Below are 19,830 nucleotides of genomic sequence, written 5' to 3' on the forward strand. Positions count from 1 at the left end.
ATTAAATTGATAACAATGCACTAACAGCCAAAATGTACTAACCCTAACAGTTTCTGGCATGTTTGGTGGATATGTGCTGCAACTTCATACCTCCACCTGTTTGAGTGCCAAATCTCATGGTAAGATACTGTTAGAGCATATCTTGTGGTGGAGCAGGGAAAATCAGACAGCAGTTTCTAGAATTCTGCGTTTAACTGCTTGTGTGGGCGCCAGAAGTTGCAGTCCAATATACCCCTCGATAATGGTGAGTGCTGATGGTCTATGTACTGAAATTTTTCTAAAGTTATTGTTAAAGTGGGCATATTTCTGGGATGAGAAATTTCTGCCGTTTGGTAAAATTCCGACTTTTGAATAATGGAATTTGCCCTTTTAATTTTTTTCTGACCTTTGCTTCCCCCGTCTGCCATCACCTCTAATCTAGCCAAACTCAGCAGATAGCCTCATTACTGGTGGAGATTTTCCAGGCTGAGGCAGGGAGCAGAATCCAGGGGAGCTGCTGCTCAGTCTCACGCCAACATGGACCCAGCTCCCAGTTGCCGTCACTCATCCCACCAGGAGGACAAACTTTGCTGCTGGCTGCTTGGTGGAGATGCAGGGTTTAGCAGGCCTGGCTAGGGGTGGGGGGAGGGGGGTGCGGGTGTGGGTGTGTAGGGAGCAATGGGGCCAGAGTCTCTGTGAGGTTCATCAGGTGGAGGGTGGTTTGGGAAGAGGGGTTGCTGAGTGAGAGTTCAGGGAATGGGGAATTTGGGAGAAGGGCTGCTAAATGAATCAGTGGGAAGGGAGGGAGCTTGGGAAAGAGGGGCTTCTGAGTGAGTGGAGGTGTTGGGAAGAGGAGCTGCTGAGTAAGTTGGGGTTGGGAAGAGGGGTGTGTGTGGTGGGGAAGATGGGCTGATTAAAGTGTGTGTGAGGGGTGGGAAGAAGAGGGGTTTCACTGAGTTGTCTTTCTCCAGGGAACATGGGGAGCTTAGCTGAAACCTACATGAAGGTACAAAATAATTTTTACCAAGTAGTTTAGCAACAGATTTTTGATGTTTATATGATGTATTATTTATTATACGTGAACTACATATGGACATATCCCTGCCCATGTATGTGAATCAAACCAACTAAGCTCAGAGTAGGTGAACTGTAGCTGAACAGAGTTTGCATCATTCTTTTGTCTTTTGAAGACTGATGGTTTTATATTTACTTTTTCTGTTTACTAGTCTCTAGGATGCTGCTGAATATTAGAGATTAATCTAGCCGTGCGAGCCGTGGTTTTCAGTTATCCTAGGTTTGAAGTACCTCCCCAATCTCGCCTCCACAAGAGACACAATCTCTTTTAACTGTCAGGCAATTTTCTCCACCTACATTTTAGAATTTTCTAGTTGCTTATGCTTGCTGTTCATTGAGGACAGTTACAATTGTCTGTCCAGCTGGCTAGGTAAAATCTGCTTTTGTTTAGGTTAATCTTGAAGCTGTGAACTGCAGTTTGTTTTGGATCCATAAATGAAGAACGGCATGATAAATAGCCTTGTGGTTCACAAGTAAACCAGAAATGAATAAGTGGGAATGTCTTGAGTGTGCAGATTGTCTAGATGTGGCAACACAGTGAGTCCTTCAGCCATTGAAGGACTTGTTAGCCGTGGCTAAATGAGATCTGCACAATGCTGGATATATGTACATTGAAACGCTTTGGCATCGCATACAGTATTAACTGCAGGATTAGCAGTTTTACTGTATGACAAAATGGAGAGTGAAGTCTTGAGTAACTTTTAGTACATTTTTTAATATTCATAGTTTAAAAATAATTGGAGCAAGTTTAAGAATTGCAGTAATTTAATGACCCCAGAAGAGCAACTCTGTGAAAGTTACTGAAATGGCTTCACACAAGGCAGAATTCACAAAAACAAATGCACAATAATGAACGCATTTTTTCCCAAACAAATTTGATATGGAGAATTAAACCATCATTTATGCAGAATTATGTGCTGAATGATTTTAACCTTTGGAGAGTTAAGCAATTATGATTTTTTTTCTGTTTCAGGCTACAGTTTTGTTCTCCCTCCCAGAGAATGCACATGTAGACAACCGTAGTAATTGTAATAACATGATTGCACCATTACTGGTAGTAGGCTTTGGGGACGGTCATTCTCTCCGCATGAACTTCTCGAGGCACAATGCATCATACAAGATGGATGTACTGACTGTTTCTTGCAAATGGAGTGACCATACACTTTTTCCAAATGCAAGTTCCAATGGTAAGTTATAGTCTGTATCTATAGATGCTTCAGACATCAGACAGTCTAATGCAAATTTTTGTGGTTGCAGCATGCCTACAGCTGGGTCAGGATGGGCAGTTTCCTGATTGTAGAGATGGAAAAAGAAAGGTAGTGGTGTTTGAGACAGTATTAAGAAGCTAAAGTGTCAAGATTTAAACAGAGGTAGCCAAGATAGAATTTCTTTGGATGGAGCTGGGAAATGATAAAGCATACGTCACATTGCTAACAGACAGTGGAATAAAAGTTGATGAAATTACATAGATGTGTATTAACCATCAAGAATGCTTTCTCTTCACAGCATCCTAATAGGATGGGGTTGTTCCAAGAGTGTTGCTTAAAAAAGGTGACTCAGGCTTATTTTAATCTGATGTTAATCAATGATCATGAAGGAAGTGTAGGATGAAAAAGCAACTTTGGAAAGGAAAACTGTGTTAAAGGACAGCAAACATGGCCCCCTCTTAAATAATTGGAGAGTTAGAAGACTAGAAATTCTATTCTAGTTGGCCTTAATTTGATAAATTACAGGCCTAAATACAGGGCGAAATCAGAGGTTTGGAAAAAATAGCTGATCTAGATCTGTCAGCAGAGTTTAGGCATGGCAACCTTATTGAATTGTTTGAAGAAGTAATGTTAGGCAAAGGAAATGGAGTGGTTATGATTTACATGGATTTTCCAAAGCCATTGGATAAAGTACTTTTGGCAGTTTATGGCATGAACTGAAAGATACTCTGCTAAAGCAGTGCCAGCACATTATCACCAAGCAAAGGGATATAGATAGGTTGCGAGTGGACAAAAACTTTGTAGATGGAGTATAATGTGGGAGAAAATGTGAGGTTGTCCACTTTATTGGGAAGAATAGAAAAGTTGAATCATATTTAAATGGAGAGAGACTGCAGAGTGATACGAATAAGAGGCATGAAAGTTAGCATGCAGGTACACCAATTAATTAGGAAGGCAATTGGAATGTTAGCCTTCATTACAAGGAGGAGGTGTCAGCTGTGGCTCAGTTCATAGCACCCTCGCCTTTGAATCAGAGGGTTGTGGGTTCATGTCCCACTCCCGGAAACCAAGAACTGTGATTGTACTCAAGAAGAGTTGCAACCTGTAACTGTTGATAACTCGAAAGAGTTTCATTACAAGGAGGGAGATGTCAGCTGTGGCTCAGTTCATAGCACCGTCGCCTTTGAATCAGAGGGTTGTGGGTTCGTGCCCCATTCCCGGAAACCAAGAACTGTGATTGTACTCGAAAGAGTTGCAATCTGTGACTGTTGATAACTCGAAAGAGTTTCATTACAAGGAGAATGGAGTATAAAAGTAGGGAGGCCTAGCTACAACTGTACAGAGCATTGGGTGAGACCACATCTAGAATACTAGATACAGTTTTGGTGTCAGTGGGATATATTTGCATTAGAGGCAGTAAAGAGAAGGTTCACTAGGTTGATTCCTGAAATTAAGGGGTTGCTTTATGAGGAAAAGTTGAGTAGGTTGGCCCCATACTCATTGGTGTTTTGCAGAATGAGAGGTGATCTTATTGAAACATACCAGATTCTGAGGGGGCTTGACAGGCTGGATGCTGAGAGGATGTTTCCTTTTAGGGGAACCTAGAACTAGGGGGCAGTTTCAGAATAAGGGGTCTTCCATTTAAAACTGAGATGAGGAATTTCTTCTCTGACTGTGTTTAATCTTTGGAATTTTGTCCCCTAGAGAGCAGAGGTTATTGAATATACTCAAGGCTGAGTTAGACAGATTTGTGATCTACAGGAGAGTCGAGGATTATGGGGCAGGCAGGAAAGTGGACTTAAGGCCACAATCAAATTAAATGTGATCTTATAGAATGGCATACTCCTACTCTTTCTTATGTAAGTGACTATATATGCTCACAAAAATTATGTAAATCATTCCGCCAAATGAGGAGAGTGAAGGACAAAATCAAGTTCGATAATGTGAGTATTTTTTTAAAAAGGGCCATTTTCTTGTGGGTTGAAAATTTGAATTGGGGTTTTATAATATTCTGCGATTTCAGATAATTCTGAAGTTTCTTTTTTGTAAAGTTGCTGTTTTGAAAATCTTTCCAGGTACCTTGGTAAATTCTTTCAGGTTGATGGACATCAGTGCAAAAATCAATACAACATACAGGTGTAGAAGTGATTCTACTGTGCACATGAAAAATGAAAATGTAACTCTGAGCCAGGTTCGAATGGAAGCTTTTCCTCCAAGTAATGATTTCAGTGAAAATGGTAAGCATTTTCAGCTTGACACCATATTGAAGTTTTCAACCAAAAATGTTTGAAAGCAGTGGACTTTTTTCATGTATTTACATCAGATCAATTTTATTTTTAGAAACTATATGCCATGCTGACATAACTCCAACTTCACCTGCTACAACACTGATTACCACCCTGACCCCAACTACTGCAACACCACCAACACAGAATCCTGTTCTAGGAAAATATAATGTCACCACTGGCAATAGGACCTGTCTGCTTGCCGAGATGGGACTGCAGCTCAACATTACGCACATTACCCCAGATAATAAGGTAACCAACTTGATTTTTTACATTTGAAGTAGTATAAAACAGGAGGTATTTCGGTGTTCTACCATACAAAATACAATTAGGAACAGGAGTAGGCCACTTGACCCCTCGTGCCTGCTCCTCTATTTGATAAGATCATGGCTGAACTGACTGTGACCTCAACTCCACTTTCCTGTCTACCCCTATACCCTTTGACTCCCTTGTCAATCAAGAGCCTGTCTAATTCAGCTTAAAAATGTTCAATCACCCTGCCTCCACTGCTCTATAAGGAAGAGAATTCCGCAGATTAACAACCCTCTGAAAGAAAAAAATCTCATCTTAAATGGGAGACCCCTTATTTTAAAATTCCATTCCCTAGTTCTAGTCTACCCCATAAGGGGAAACATCCTCTCAGCACCCAAAGTGTAATTTTGAAAAGAATCATTTCATTAACTAGGCAGTGAGTGCGGTATAATCGAGCACATTCCGTAACAGCATGGGCAACATGCGTCAGATGACTCAGATATTTTCGATTGAGGATAGTGATGGCAAGGATTAATTTATTTATAATAAGTATTATGAAAATTATGCTTTTGTAAATCTCAGAAGTTGAGCAGGTCCTCTACTTGATCATGGGATTGTCTTAATTTAATGGCTTGCATACATAGTCATTACAGCACAGAGGGAATCCATTCAGTCTGTTGAGTCTATGCACCATATAGAATGATTTGGGCCATGTTTGTTGCCTTGAGAATTGGCCCCAAAATATGTGCAATCTATCCCAGCTAACCTTGTGTAGGCAAGAGGAATGTGATCAGATACAAAATTGGAAAAGGACAATTTTCCATTTACTGATGAGTACGACTTGGCTGGATTAAGATCAATTTATTGTGTGACCTGATCTAGTGTAGATTAGGTTTGAGCAGGTAATGGGGGAAATCTATGGAATAAACCTGTTGAGACCATTTAGTTTTTAGTCATATGACTTTATGGTCAGCCTTTTTTTGGAATGCACATAATATGTTGTCTTTTTCGAACAGTTTTGCCGTCTTCACGTAATGAGTTAAGCCCACCAGTTGATTTGCTGTAGAAATACTGAATGTTTTTTATGCTACAGGTGTCTGAAGCTAATTATGTTTAACAGTTGAACTTGGATTCATGCACTTCATTAAGAAAATGTATTGTAATAATTGTCTTCATCTATTGCAGACCAATATTTGTGTAACTTGGCAGAGCTGTTAAAATTTTATAAGTACTGCTTGCACTATAAGAATTGTTAACATAATTCTTGTAGCAACACTTTTAAAGTATAGGCCACGTCTCATTGGTTGTGCTTTCGTCTCTGAGCAGGCAGGTCATGAGCAAAAGCCTCTCTCCACAGATTTAAACATGTAACCTAGGCTGATGAGCAGTAGTACTGAGGACTGTTCTGTAAAAGTTTAAAACTACAGGCGATGTAAAGGAACATTTTTTATGTAGTAGAATGCGTTGCCTGATGGGGTGGTGGAAACAGAATTCAAAAGGGAATTGAAAAGATTCTTAAAGGAGAAAAATTCAGGGAAAGAGCCAGGAAACGTGGCTAACTGGATTGCTCTTCGAAAGAGCTGGCGCAGACTCAGTGTGCTGAATTACTACCTCCTATTCCGTGATGTTTTTGTTCAGTACTCTTAATTGGCTATACATTCTTTTAAGGAGTATCTGTTTGAGTTTTATCAGACTGTGTAATAACTGCAGTTCAAACAAGCTATTTTAAATCTTGTGGACGGACTCAGTCTTTGTTTTCTAAGCATTGCTTTAATATTTTCGTGGTTGCTCAGTTTCTGTGGAAATTAGTTTTTGTTTCTGTATCTTGATCTGATGGTGTGGCATCATCCACCTTTTCAGACCAGACAGGATAATGTATAGAGTATTCCACACGAAGCTGCTTTTTTTGCCTTGAACAGAAGATTTAAAGAGAAAGCTTGAATCATTACTAACCCTTTCCAGAATTTAAATAAATGAGACCATTTTTACTGGGTTCTTTGAGATTACCTTTTGAGGAACTGATACTTCAGGCTCTCTAACTTCAGTGGAGTGTCCAAAACTACGTATACTACCCTACCTATAGCTTAATTATAACTTATTTGGTTTGTACTTAAAAGCCCTTATTTATAAAACTCAAAATGACATTGGCAATTAACATTCTTAAGTTTACCTCCTAGGTGTATAAACCCCAGAGGAGATGATGGCATAGTGGTAATGTCACAGGATTAGTAATCCAAAAGACCCAGACCAATGCTTTGGGGACTTGGGAGCTGGGGGAATTTAAATTCAATCAATTAATTTTTTAAAAAGGACTTGAAAACTAGCTCAGAAATTGTGACCATGAAATTATCATTGATTGTCATTTTTAAAACAAAAACCCATCTGGTTCACTAATGTCTTTTAGGGAAGGAAATCTGCTGTCCTTATGTTTACAACTCACTGTTCATTCATTGAGTAAAGGATGAATCTGGAGCTAGTCTTTCCTTTTCACAGGTTTATTTACAAAACAACACAGCACTGGCACAGACTACTTTTTCCTCCCCTACCCTGGTGTCAACCAGTTCTTGCATCCTTGAGAATAATTCTCTAATCTTCCCCAATTAATATCAGCTGTTCTCGCTTATAATGAAGTGCATGCCTTAGTTTGTAACAGGATTCCAACATTAACAACCTGATCTGGCCTATATGTGACTCCAAACCATAGCAGTGTGGACTGATGGCATGGTTGCTAAATTTGCTGATGACACAGATAGTTAGGAAAGTAAGAGGTGACAAGGAAATAAGGCTGCAAAGGGATGTAGATAGGTTATGTGAGTGGTCAAAGATCTGGCAAATGCAGTATCATGTGGGAAAATTTGAAATTGTCCATTTTGGCATGAAAAATAGATAAGCAGCCTATTACCTAAATGGTGAGAGATTGCAGAGCTCTGAGTGCAGAGGGATCTATGTGTCCTAGTGCATAAATCACAAAAGGTTAGTGTGCAGGTACAGCAAGTAATTAGGAAAGCTGAAGGGAATGTGGTTGACTCTTAAAAATGCCTTCTGAACAGGGCAATTAGGGATGGACAATAAATGCTGGCCTAGCCAGTGCCGCCCACATCCCACGAACGAAAAAAAATGAAATGCAAAAGTTATGGGGATTATGCTTCAGTTATACAGGGAATTGGCGAGACCACTTCTGGAGTTCTACGTACAGTATTGGTCTCCTTATTTAAGGAAGAGTGTAAATGCATTGGAAGCAATTCAGAGAAGGTTTACTAGACTAGTACCTGGAAATGGGCACGTTGTCTTATGAGGAAAGATTGGACAGGCTGGGCTTGTATCAGCTTGAGTTTAGTAAGAGGCAACTTGATTGAAACACACAACCTAAGGGGTCTTGACAAGGTGGATGTGAAGAGAATGTTTCCTTTTGTGGGAGATTGTAGAACTTGGGGTCACTGTTTTAAAATAGGGGGTTTCCCATTTAAGACAGAGGAGGAGAAATTTTTTCTGAGGGTCATGAGTCTTCCTCAAAAGGCAATAAAAGCATAGTCTTAGAATGTTTTTAAGGCAGAGGTAGAGTGATTCTTGATAAACATGGGGGTGAAAGGTTATCAGGATAGGTGAGAATGTGGAGTTGGGGTTACAATCAGATCAGCCATTACCTTATTAAATGGCGGAGCATGCTCGAGGAGCCGAGTGGCCTACTACTTCGCCTAATTCATATGTTCACGTGTTCATATATCAGACTCTTAACTGCCCTCTGAAATTGCCTAGCAAGACACTCAGCGAAAGGGTAATTAGGAATGGGCAACAAATGTTGGCCTTGTCAGTGGCACCCACATCCATAAAAGAAAAATCTTGTGACTGCTACTCCAAACATAGGGATGAGCTGTGTTGCTGAAATTATCATTGGGCACTAGTTCACCAAAGAGTGTTGCAGCTCTGCCCTTTGTTAAGGATCAAGTGCAAGCTGCCAGAGGATGCACTACTTCACTTTTTAGCCACTGTACTGAGATTCATTTGTTGTTTACCTCATTAATTCAGATAGCTGTGCATTTGATATTACTCCCGTGGGAGCTTCAGTGTCATCTACAACTGATAGTCACAGGCTGTAGCCTGTGACATTTTAATAAATATATATCGATCATATTTTTATTTAATTTGTAGGGGAATGGTGCTAGAACGTATATTGAAGGGGGGTCTGATGATTCTATTCCTGGTGAGGCTTCTTTTATCTGTGGGCTGAATAAATCTACAATTCTGTTTGGAGGTAGGGAGTATGTTAGTTAGTGCAGAAATCCCCTCTGATCTGTATAACAATTGGTGGTTTGTTTATGCGTAATCTTGCATAAAGGGTGGCCTGTGCAGATGTAAAATTCCAACAAGCTTTGTCTTGTGCCAAGTGCAATAAACAACTCTTGGCAGCCAAGGGAGTTTTTTTCCTGTTCCACCTACCCATGGTGATAGACCAGCATCATCACGTGACTTACTGTCCCAGCTGCTGCCATTGCAAATTCCTGCTCCTGCTCTCGACAGGAATGGGACTTGGATGGGTAGATTCTGAGAAATTGAGGCTACTCTTTATTGCTGTGGCTAATAACATCAACTAAAGTAGTCCTTCAGCTAGAGTTTTTGGAAAATGCACTATTTAGATATTGATGATACGCTTCAGGTGTGTGTGTTGGTCTGAGGGTGCTCTGAGGCTCTTAAATGCCTTGCTGATGACCCGAGGGTCATGGTATTATGCTGCATGTTGTTCAGTTCTGCTGTACAAAGAAATCTCCCCATGCAGAGCCTGAAGCAGGAAGGCTCACAACCAGCTTTGGAGTTTGAGTAAAAAGCAAAAAACTGCGGATGCTGGAAATCCAAAACAAAAACAAAAATACCTGCAAAAATTCAGCAGGTCTGGCAGCATCTGTGGAGAGGAGCACAGTTAACATTTCGAGTCCGAATGACCCATTCTTCTCTCTCTTCTCTCCCAGCAGTCTGAGTACTGAACAGAAACTTAACAGCCCATAAAGCTTCTAATGATGGGCCCCTGCTGCAGAATGAGCTGCCACATGTGCCAGGGTAAACTCTAATGCTCAGGCCCTTTCCTCCACTGTACTGGAAATGCAGCAACTGAGCTATTGCAGCTGTACTAACATCTTCACAATTTAGTATGATACCTGAAGCATAGACTACATGTCTATCACCGTCTACATAGTCCCACCAAATAGTAGTCACATAATCTCTGTTACTATCTTAACCATGAAGAATAAATAACAGCTTAAATAGCAAGGTTGTTTAAGGTTTCAATACCCTAGAAATTATATGGTTTGAAGGACACTATTATTTGAATACAGTGACCTTATGGTTTGTTTCTTAACATTAACCAACATAGCCCCCTATATCTGTGATCAGATGAATACAGAAGGTTTTGGATAACTTCCTATTATATTGTCCTATCTGTGCAAATGGTAACTCCTAATGGCATTTAGATAGCCTCTTCAATATAAAAAGCGTACCAAGTGCTTAGGTTGGAGATAGAGGAACAGAGGTTAGCAAGTTTGACTCGAAGCCTGGCCAAGAAGCTAGGTTTTTAATGTAGGGAGGTGACAGGATGGGGAGAGGGGTTTAGGGAGGGCATTCCAGAAAGTTGGACTGAGGGATTTTGCGGGGTCTCATTGCAGGCTATGTGAATGGACAGAAAAGGGGATGGTGTCTGCAAATGATTTGAGTTTGTGGTTGGGGTGTGATGATACCTGACTTTGGTCTACTCATGTTCAGAAGTTGTGATTCTGTCTACTCTCGATCCTCAGTAAAGTGATGGCAGGAGTCATCAGCAGTGCTATCAAGCAGCACTTGCTCAGCAATAACTTGCTCACTAGTACTCTGTTTGGGTTCTGCCAGGGCCACTCAGCTCCTGACCTTGTTACAGCCTTGGTTCAAACATGGACAAAAGAGCTGAACTGCAGAGGTGAGGTGAGAGTGACTGCCCTTGACATCAAGGCAGCATTTGACCCAGTGTGGCATCACGGAGCCCTAGCAAAACTGGAGCCAATGGAAATTGGGGTGAGGCAGGGGGGAAACTCTGCTGGTTGGAGCCATACCTAGCACAAAGGTGGTTATTGGAGATCAATCATCTCAGTTCCAGGATATCACTGCAGCAGTTCCTCAAGGTGTTCGCTGATGATTGTGCAAGGTTCACCATTCCGAACTCCTCAGATACTGAAGCAGTCCATGTCCAAATACAGCAAGACCTGGACAATATCCAGGCTTCAGCTGACAAGTGGCAAGTAACGTTTGCACCACACAAGTGCCAGGCAATGACCATCTCCAACAAGAGAGAATCTGACCATCGCCCCTTGACATTCAATGGCATTACCATCGCTGAATCCCCCACTATCAACATCCTGGGGGTTACCATTGACCAGAAACTGAACTGGACTAGCCATGTAAATACTGCACCTACAAGAGCAGATCAGAGACTGGGAATCCTGCGGTGAGTAAGTCACCTCCTGACTCCCCAAAGCCTGTCCTCCATCTACATGGAACAAGTTAGGAGTGTGATGGAATACTCCCCACTTGCCTGGATGAGTGCAGCTCCAACAACACTCAAGAAGCTTGACACTATCCAGGACAAAGCAGCCTGCTTAATTGGCACCCAACCACAAACATTCACTCCCTCCACCACCAACGCATAGTAACAGCAGTGTATACCATCTACAAAGTGCACTGCAGGAACTCACCAAGGCACTTTAGACAGCACTTTCCAAACCCACGACTGCTACCATCTAGAAGGACAAGGGCAGCAAATAGATGGGAACACCACCACCTGGAAGTTCCCCTCCAAGTCACACACCATCCTGACTTGGAACTATATTGCCATTCCTTCATTGTCAATGGGTCAAAATCTGGAAGCCCCTCCCTAACTGCACTGTGGGTGTACCCACAACACATGGACTGCAGTGGTTTAAGAAGGCAGCTCATCATCACCTTCTCAAGCGCAATTACGGGTGGGCAATAAATTCTGGCCTAGCCAGCGATGCCCACATCCCATAAATGAATTTTTTAAAAAATCCATGACTTGACAGTGCTCATAGGGTTGAGAACGGTGATGGAGATGTAGAATTAGAATTACATGTGGAGGGGGTGTTAGCAGGAAGGAAAAAATTGGAGAATTAAAATCATGCTTGGTTACTTGCTATAATAACCACTTGTACTATTGCAAAATAGAATGTGAATGAGTGTATTTTTCTTCTCGTAGACTGCGTTGAAAATTTTTAACATCCAGCCAAACTTAACACATTCGGATGGAAACTGCAGCGATGATCGTGCATCTCTTCAGTTGACAGATAAGTGGACCAAGCTGAATTTTGTGTTTGTTGTGGTGAGTTAAGGATGATGTATTAAATATATAAGTTATGCAAGATCCATTGTGTTTCATTTTGCTGATGTGTATTTTTAGAAGAGAGGACCGTTTTTCATTTGGTTTTCTCCTATTTCCCTGCATCTTGTGAAAATGATAACTTTGTTTTGAGTAAAACTCATTGGTGATGTTCTATTTGGTTATGCTGCCTTTGACCGTTCTTCATGCATGAACATAAAATGAGCATTGCTAAGTGTTTTCATTTTGGGGCATTAGAGCTCAGGCCTTTTTCCTTGACTTCAACTGACCCGGAGCCCCACATGAATCATTTGATAGCAATAAGAAATGATTAACTTTCTGCCTCGTATGAGGTTGTTGAGACAATAATAGTTTCCCTCCTGCATCCTGGATATGATTACCAACTCAGCTCAGACTGGGAACCTATTTAGAATTTTTCCTGGTCTGTTTCATTCATGGTCTGCATGTATCGTGTATTTACCCACAGACCCATTGGCTCTTTCTTACCTGAAATAGTCTGAACAAACTCCTTAGTCACAAAACTTAACTTCAGGTAAATGTGGGGGGTCACAATAATCAAGTTATCGGTTCCAGTTTTTGGTTTGTCAGAATTGTGTAGTCCTTGGAAGGTGGGGGGGTAAGTGCAGGTTTGATTCTGTTAATTGCATAAATTAAGGTTAAGTATATACAGGTGGAGGGCATTGATTATATGTGCTCAAGTAATCATCCAAAGAGACACTGGTGCGGGAGTAGAGTTAGGAGCTACACACTTGGTAACCTTTCACTCTGAATAAATCTATAACTGAGTAAAGATTGGCTTCTGATTTCCTGCTTCACCAAATGGCTGTCAGGAGTTTAAAATCTTCAATCCTAGTGTATGTAATGGATACGTTGAATTTGGAGACCAAGTTTAAGTAATCTTCCCCCTCAATCATTGTAACCTGAACCATTAAATGGCAAATTGGGTTAGTCTGCCTCAATGTTGCCTTGCGCTATTAAACCCATGTCTCAATGCAGCAAAAACAAAAATACCTGGAAAAACTCAGCAGGTCTGGCAGCATCTGTGGAGAGGAGCACCTCTCTGCTCCTCTCCACAGATGCTGCCAGACCTGCTGAGTTTTTCCAGGTATTTTTGTTTTTGTTTTGGATTTCCAGCATCCGCAGTTTTTTGCTTTTATCTCAATGCAGCAAGACCTGGACAATATCCAGGCTTGGGCTGACAAGTGGCAAGTAACATTCGAGCCACATGTGTGCCAGGCAATTCCCACCTCCAACAAGAGAGAATCTAACCATCGTGCCTTGACGTTCAATGGTATTACCATCACTGAATCCCCCACTATCAACATCCTGGGGAAGTTACCATTGACCAGAAACTGAACTGGACCAGCCAGGTGGTCTTGTGGCTACAAGAGCAGTTCAGAGGCTAGGAATCCTGCAGTGAGTAACTCATCTCCTGACTCCTCAAAGCCTGTCCATCTTCTACAAGTCAGGAGTGTGATGGAATTCTCCCCACTCTGCCTGGATGAGTGCAGCTCCCACAACACTCAAGAAGCTTGGCATCGTCCAGGACAAAGCAGCCTGCTTGATTGGCACCATGTCCACAAACATTCACTCCCTCCACCACTGTTGCACAGTAGCAGCAGTGTAAGCCATCTACAAGATGCATCGCATGAATCCACCAAGGCTCCTTAGATAGCACCTTCCCAACCCACGGCCACTACCATCTAGAAGGACAAGGACAGTTGATAGATGGGAACGCCACCACCTGGAAGTACCCCTCCAAGTCACTCTCATCCTGACTTGGAAATATAGCACCATCCCTTCACTGTTGCTGGGTCAAAATCCTGGGACTCCCTCTCTAACAGCACTGTTGGTGTACCTACACCACAGCGACTGCAGCGGCTCAAGAAGGCAGCTTACCACCACCTTCTCAAGGGCAACTAGGGATGGGCAATAAATGCTGGCCCGGCCAGCGAAGCCCACATTCCATGAACGAATTTTAAAAAGTCTTAAATGTACAAAGCTAACATTTACCAGAACTGTGGGTATTTAGAATCTTGGTAAAGCAACTTTCAAAAATCCTCTGTTGGATGAGGAATTGTAATTGACTTTGTACTGATGCTATTTGTTTAAACTGACATTCTTACTTGAGGCAATGTTCTGTTATGCAAAGAATTGCTGACTTTACTTTGAAAATGCATTGCAGAAGACCATAGTAGTGCTCACTGGTTTTGTAAAGAACTAGCTCTCTGTTACTCAGGTGTGATTGCATAATGATATTCAGCTTGTATTGTGAAATCTGCTGTCTTTTTGTTCAGAATACTACTACCAACAAGTTTTACCTGAAGGAGCTCTCTGTTTCCACACACATTGTTTCGCCTGCTGCTCGAGGTAAGTTTCAACCTTCAGAAAATGCACCTTGGCGCAATTAAAATGGTGGATAGTTGTGGAAAACTATTATTCAGATCGGCCTAGGTGTGCACCATTTGGATTTGAAATACCCAATCTTCTAGAAGGAGCTGCCTGTTTGACATTAGGCAAGGTATTTATAGAAGGACCAATGCTATATTATTTCTAGACTTGCATCTTACTTTAATGGAATTGCAACGTCACTCAATTTCAGAAATTGAAAAATGCTATCGAGAATATTCTTTGTAGAACTTACAACTGGGTCCTGCAATTTGACTGCTGGTTTAGCAGCATGGGGAGCGATTCATTAGTCTGGAGGAGGATCTCTTTTTTTGACAAAACTAGGGATATAATGTCAGATTTTTGCTCACTTGGCCCACATTTTGGATTCCTAGTTTCTGTCAAAGGAGACTATGAGGGCATGGACCTGGCTGTACTACATCCTTCACCTCCTTGCTGATTTTGTCTGTGTCACCAATGAAAATATTTATAATTTTTAATTAGCTGCAAAATACTGTTCAAAATCTCGGGTTTTGTTTGCATTCGATATTTAACAATCTTTTTAACAAACCCATACTAAGATGAATCCCCAGGTTCCACTGTCCCTGCACCTGTGTTAGAACTGTGCCATTAACACTGCATTGCCTCTACCTATCTTTTCTGCCAAAATACATCCCCCTGTGCTTCTCAGGGGGTACTGGGGAGAATATAGTATAGTGAATGCAATAAGAAGCAGGTGATGGGGACAATGTACTGTGGAGGAGTGAGGTAATATATATTGGGGGGGCTTGAAGGAGTGTGTAGAGGAATACCCTCAATGGAAAGGTGGTGGGTGTGATTCAAGGGTGTGCCAATGGATAAAGTTATAAAAATGGCTTTTATAAATTGAGGCATAGATTACAAGTGAAAAGAAATTGTGATAAAATGTATATAAAATATCGATTAATCTACAGTTGCTACCCAAACTGTGGACAATATTATATCATTATAAAAGTAGGAAAGGTCTAACGTTTGAAATTTTAAAAATTTTTAAAGGGTAGTCAATGGGAAAAGACTATCTCCTTTGGTTGAGTAATGGTGCTTTGCTCAAGAAATTGAAGGTTCTTGAACTGTACAATAAGAATAAATGTCTGTCGGAAAATATTTATCTGCAATAAGAAATCTTTGTTTTGAATTCAGTTCTTTCTTGTATCAATACTTTCACCTTCCCTACTCTGATTTTGGTCTGAATTGAGGCTATATCTCTATTTGAGGTTAGTTCTTAATCCAGGTTAATTATAACTTGTCAACTGTGGGAGAAAAAAATTTGGATGGAATACAGTAGTCTAATAGATGTGGTACTGCACTAGTAATTCAGAAATTAGTTCCAAATCCCATCAGTAAATCTCTGGTAATGTGTCGATTAGCACCAAAAGAAAAACCATGAAAGCCTCAGGATTATCAATTTTAAAACCCAGCTTGGTTCATTAATGTATCTTAGGGCATCTGGCCTGTGTGTAACTTTATCATCACTCTGTGCTTGACTCCTAATACCCTCAGGGTGACTAGAAATGGACCACAAAATGCCAGTGTCACTGACATTCTGAAAATAAATCCAATACAAGGCTCTATATGTGAAGGTTTTACTGTATTCTCCTATTGCTGATAGTCTTGTCCCAATGTAAGTTTGACAATAACTGGGATACTGTTTATTCTTGGAAGATTTTGCTTTTGTTTCACTTTCTATTGCCTCCCTAGATATTACAACAACCTGAATTCTGTTCTTCCATTTCCTTTGATTTTCATATTTAGGAAAGGAATTTATGGCCAAAAATGAAAGCCTGAACTACCTACAGACAACTTTAGGCAAATCTTATATGTGCCATTCCGAACAAACACTGCAGGTGAACCCAAACTTCTCCATCAATGCATTTGAGCTCCACGTTCAGCCATTCAGAGTAAACAACTCAAAATATGCAACTGGTAGGTTATCGCAATTTTAATATGTTAATACTTTGCTAAGTGCATCATGTGAACAAGATGGTTGAGTGACTATCTCCTAGAGGTTTTTGATCATGCATATCATTAAAGAGTTCCTTATAAAGACTTGACGCTATCTTGATAGCAGAAGTCTTCAATTGCACTATAAAGTAGCTTTGTCTATAGAAATGAAAGGTGCATTGACCATGGAGCTGATTACATGTATTTTGACTACCTTACATTAAAGGATGCCATCTGCATTATTTGAGGTTCTGAAGCTAGCTTTAAGCAATGAGTTTTTAAATCTTAATTTTTGTTTTGTCAGCTGAAGAATGCCAAATGGATAAAGACAACATGTTGATCCCAATCATTGTTGGTGCAGCTCTTGCTGGCCTTGTGCTTGTTGTGTTGATTGCTTATCTGATTGGAAGGAAGAGGAGCCACGCTGGATATCAAACCATTTAACCTCACATAGATTTAGCTATTCCACCTCTGTAACTAATTCTTTTTCAAAGAAATGCACGCACATTCTCTCTGGAATCTTGGGCATGGACCTCTGTTAAAGGGAGTTTGAGAGAAAAATGTTTACTGACAAACGGAACCCTCTGCCTGACAACTTGCTTCTAACATTATATGTTTTTAACCATATATGGTGAAATATTTCCCAGCGCACCCTTCCGCCATTGCCCCTCAGCCTTGAGATGGAGTATAATCATTACAGTGTCCAACTCTGGGGTCAGTGTTCCAATTGGGGAAAAAATGCATGGTGGCTAAATGCAAACTGAAACCCAAGACCTACCCCAATTAGAAAATGCAATGTTGCCGGGAGGGTATGCACACTTAATTCGGGTTGTGAGAGAGTGGCAACTGTGTGCCAACTTTCCACATTTCTGTTCTACAACTGGTTCCTTTATCCCAGGAGCAGATGCACTGTGGGCAAGGTCAAGGCTTGTTTATATTATGGAATACAGCCAACCAAGAGAGACCAGTTCTTTGGCAGAGGTTGTGCTACTGTAGTGCAAGAGCACCTTGGGAAAAGGACTGTTTGTGAGTAAATTCATAACATTTCACACTTCCGCTGTGTAACCAAGAGTGTTAATTCCTGCTTTACAAAAATAATGGTGTGTTGTGCAAAATTAATTTTTTTGGCTAATTAGATTTAACTTTTCCATAGGGGTGTGTGTATGTATACACAAACACGTGTGCCTGTAAATTAGGCTATTTGCAAATTATACTCCCATCCTCTTTCCTCCCTCCCTCCCTCCCCCCCCAATCACACTAAAAAAAAGTAAATTACAATGGCTGGAGCATTGGTAGATTTAATTTGGGTTGTGTATTCTTTAATCATTGGAATGATACCTTTAGGAAAGGACTTGTCATCTGCTCCTTGGCATTTTTTCCCCCACAGGAAAAAACACCTTGGTGTAGATTGTGTTACAGTGTTTGACCTTTTTGCAAAGAAAAGCATAATAATGCTCTCACCTTGCTAGCATTTCACTATTGTTACCATTCACGTTGTGATTGTATGGACATAAAACAAAGTGCATTGGGTGTGAGCAGCTTTTTCTGTTTAAATCAGTGTTAAACCTGCAACAGCTTCACTAATTGCTGATAGATAAAACCAGCTGAATGTGGAATCAAATCCAGAGTTCAAACTAGTTTGTGGTAGTCATCTTGTGTATGTGTTGTGTGAACTTTGATCTGTAAACTTGAAGAAGAATGTTGGTTGGACTAAAGGATATCCCAGCGCATTTAGCACGCACTGTTCTCACCAATGCTCTCAATATAAGTATAATTTAAGCTTGGTTTAGCTTGATGGCCACCTGATTTAAATCTGGTTTATGGTATTTAAAACTTTTTTCCTGGGTTATATTTTTAAGCTGTTGATTTATGCTTTTGGGTGATCTCTACTGAGTGCTCTACAAATGGTTAGGAGCTGGCACTCTGTTCTCTTCTCCCCGTTTTTTAAAAATTAATTAAACCGTGTGCATTTTTTTTGTGACTGCACTTTTTCAGGCATGTCTTACCGTATAAAATTTCAGCCTGCCAATCGTGCTTAAGAGCTTGTTTGGGACTGTTGACTGAAGACTTGGCACATAAGGTGTATGCATTGCCTATAACCGTGCTAATAAAGGATTTGTTTCTCAAAGGGCTACGTGCTGGTTTCCCTTCTTCTGTTAAAGGCATTTGGCCAGCTCTCCCGATTGGATAACAAAGGGAATATTTTGTCGCACAATCACTTACCAAGTGTTGATCATTTGTTATGGAGAAAGTCTGTTTCTAAGATTGCATCTGGTTAGCAAGTCTTTGTATTGGGAAGGAGGAAGCAAACATTCTTCTTGACCATGTAACTGCATCAAGTCTGAAGTTATGCTTGTATGATTTCCTGCAGCATATTTAGGGCCTTTTTGTTTTACAAGAAATGTTTTCATCAACATTGCAAGTTGCTCAGTTTTTACATGACTTGCTTGATTTGACCTGTTTGCACTCTGTTCCATTCCTTTTTTTGTACTTTGCTTTTTTGAGTTTTTTTGTTTCTGTAATCTAGTTTGATGTTGGAGATGAAACTTTCCTGACTTGTACTTGTGCACCAATAAAATTATTTCTATTCTGTCTGCCAAACATGTTTTTAGGTTTACATTAAATGCATAGTCAGATTTGCCTCTGACAAAGGATTATCTTTCCTAATTTAATATGACCAAGCTTTTGGATATCTGTCCAAATTTCCTCATGTGGCTTGGTGTCAAATTTTGTTTGATTAAAGATCCTGTGAAGTGCCTTGGGACATTTTGCTATGTTAAAGGCACCATATCAATGTAAGTTGTTGTACAATGTCACACTGAATTCTGATAAATTTGCTACTTTGCATGGGCAGATTCACCAAGTGCATAGCAAGTTTCACACTGAAATGATATCCTGCTATTCTCTTTTCCTCGCGTCTTAACTTCCTTTTTGTTCTCTGCTTCTCTTTATTTTGTGACATAAAGTGCAACTTTGCGATGGGCCCCTGGTTAATAAGAATTCAGTTCTGTGTCTTTCAGCAATGAGACAATTAATATAAGGGTTAAGGAAGGAGAATTTTAGATGTTGAATTATGGGCATATCCAAATGGATCAGGCTGGGTGAAGTGTTACAAGCAAAGGACTTGAGTTTAGGAAAACCCCTTTGTCAAGCAGTAGCCAAAGACACAAAAACCTCTCTGCAGTGGAGAGCTAAGAGCTGATGGATTTAAACTTGTTTCGCCAACTTAAAAGAAAGCACTGGAGAGACATCAGGTAAATTTAGTTAGGCAAGCTGATTTTAGCTCTGAGCT

The 19,830-nt window shown here is 40.6% G+C and overlaps 1 protein-coding gene across 1 annotated transcript in view; it reads left to right on the top strand.

The window, feature by feature from the left end:
* The window catches only part of LOC144691442 (lysosome-associated membrane glycoprotein 1-like), a 31,446-nt gene extending 12,307 nt beyond the window's left edge, over positions 1-19,139 (top strand). Inside the window, exons 3-9 of the mRNA XM_078559539.1 lie at positions 2,027-2,240; positions 4,337-4,498; positions 4,602-4,798; positions 12,030-12,152; positions 14,468-14,540; positions 16,350-16,520; positions 16,843-19,139. Of these exons, the coding sequence (XP_078415665.1) occupies positions 2,027-2,240; positions 4,337-4,498; positions 4,602-4,798; positions 12,030-12,152; positions 14,468-14,540; positions 16,350-16,520; positions 16,843-16,982 (1,080 nt within the window). The 3' untranslated portion in view covers positions 16,983-19,139. The remainder of the gene's footprint in view (positions 1-2,026; positions 2,241-4,336; positions 4,499-4,601; positions 4,799-12,029; positions 12,153-14,467; positions 14,541-16,349; positions 16,521-16,842) is intronic.
* The last annotated feature ends 691 nt before the right edge of the window (positions 19,140-19,830 follow it).

This window comes from Cetorhinus maximus, chromosome 16 (assembly GCF_964194155.1).
Source record: "Cetorhinus maximus chromosome 16, sCetMax3.hap1.1, whole genome shotgun sequence".
NCBI classification, from domain to species: Eukaryota; Metazoa; Chordata; class Chondrichthyes; order Lamniformes; family Cetorhinidae; genus Cetorhinus; species Cetorhinus maximus.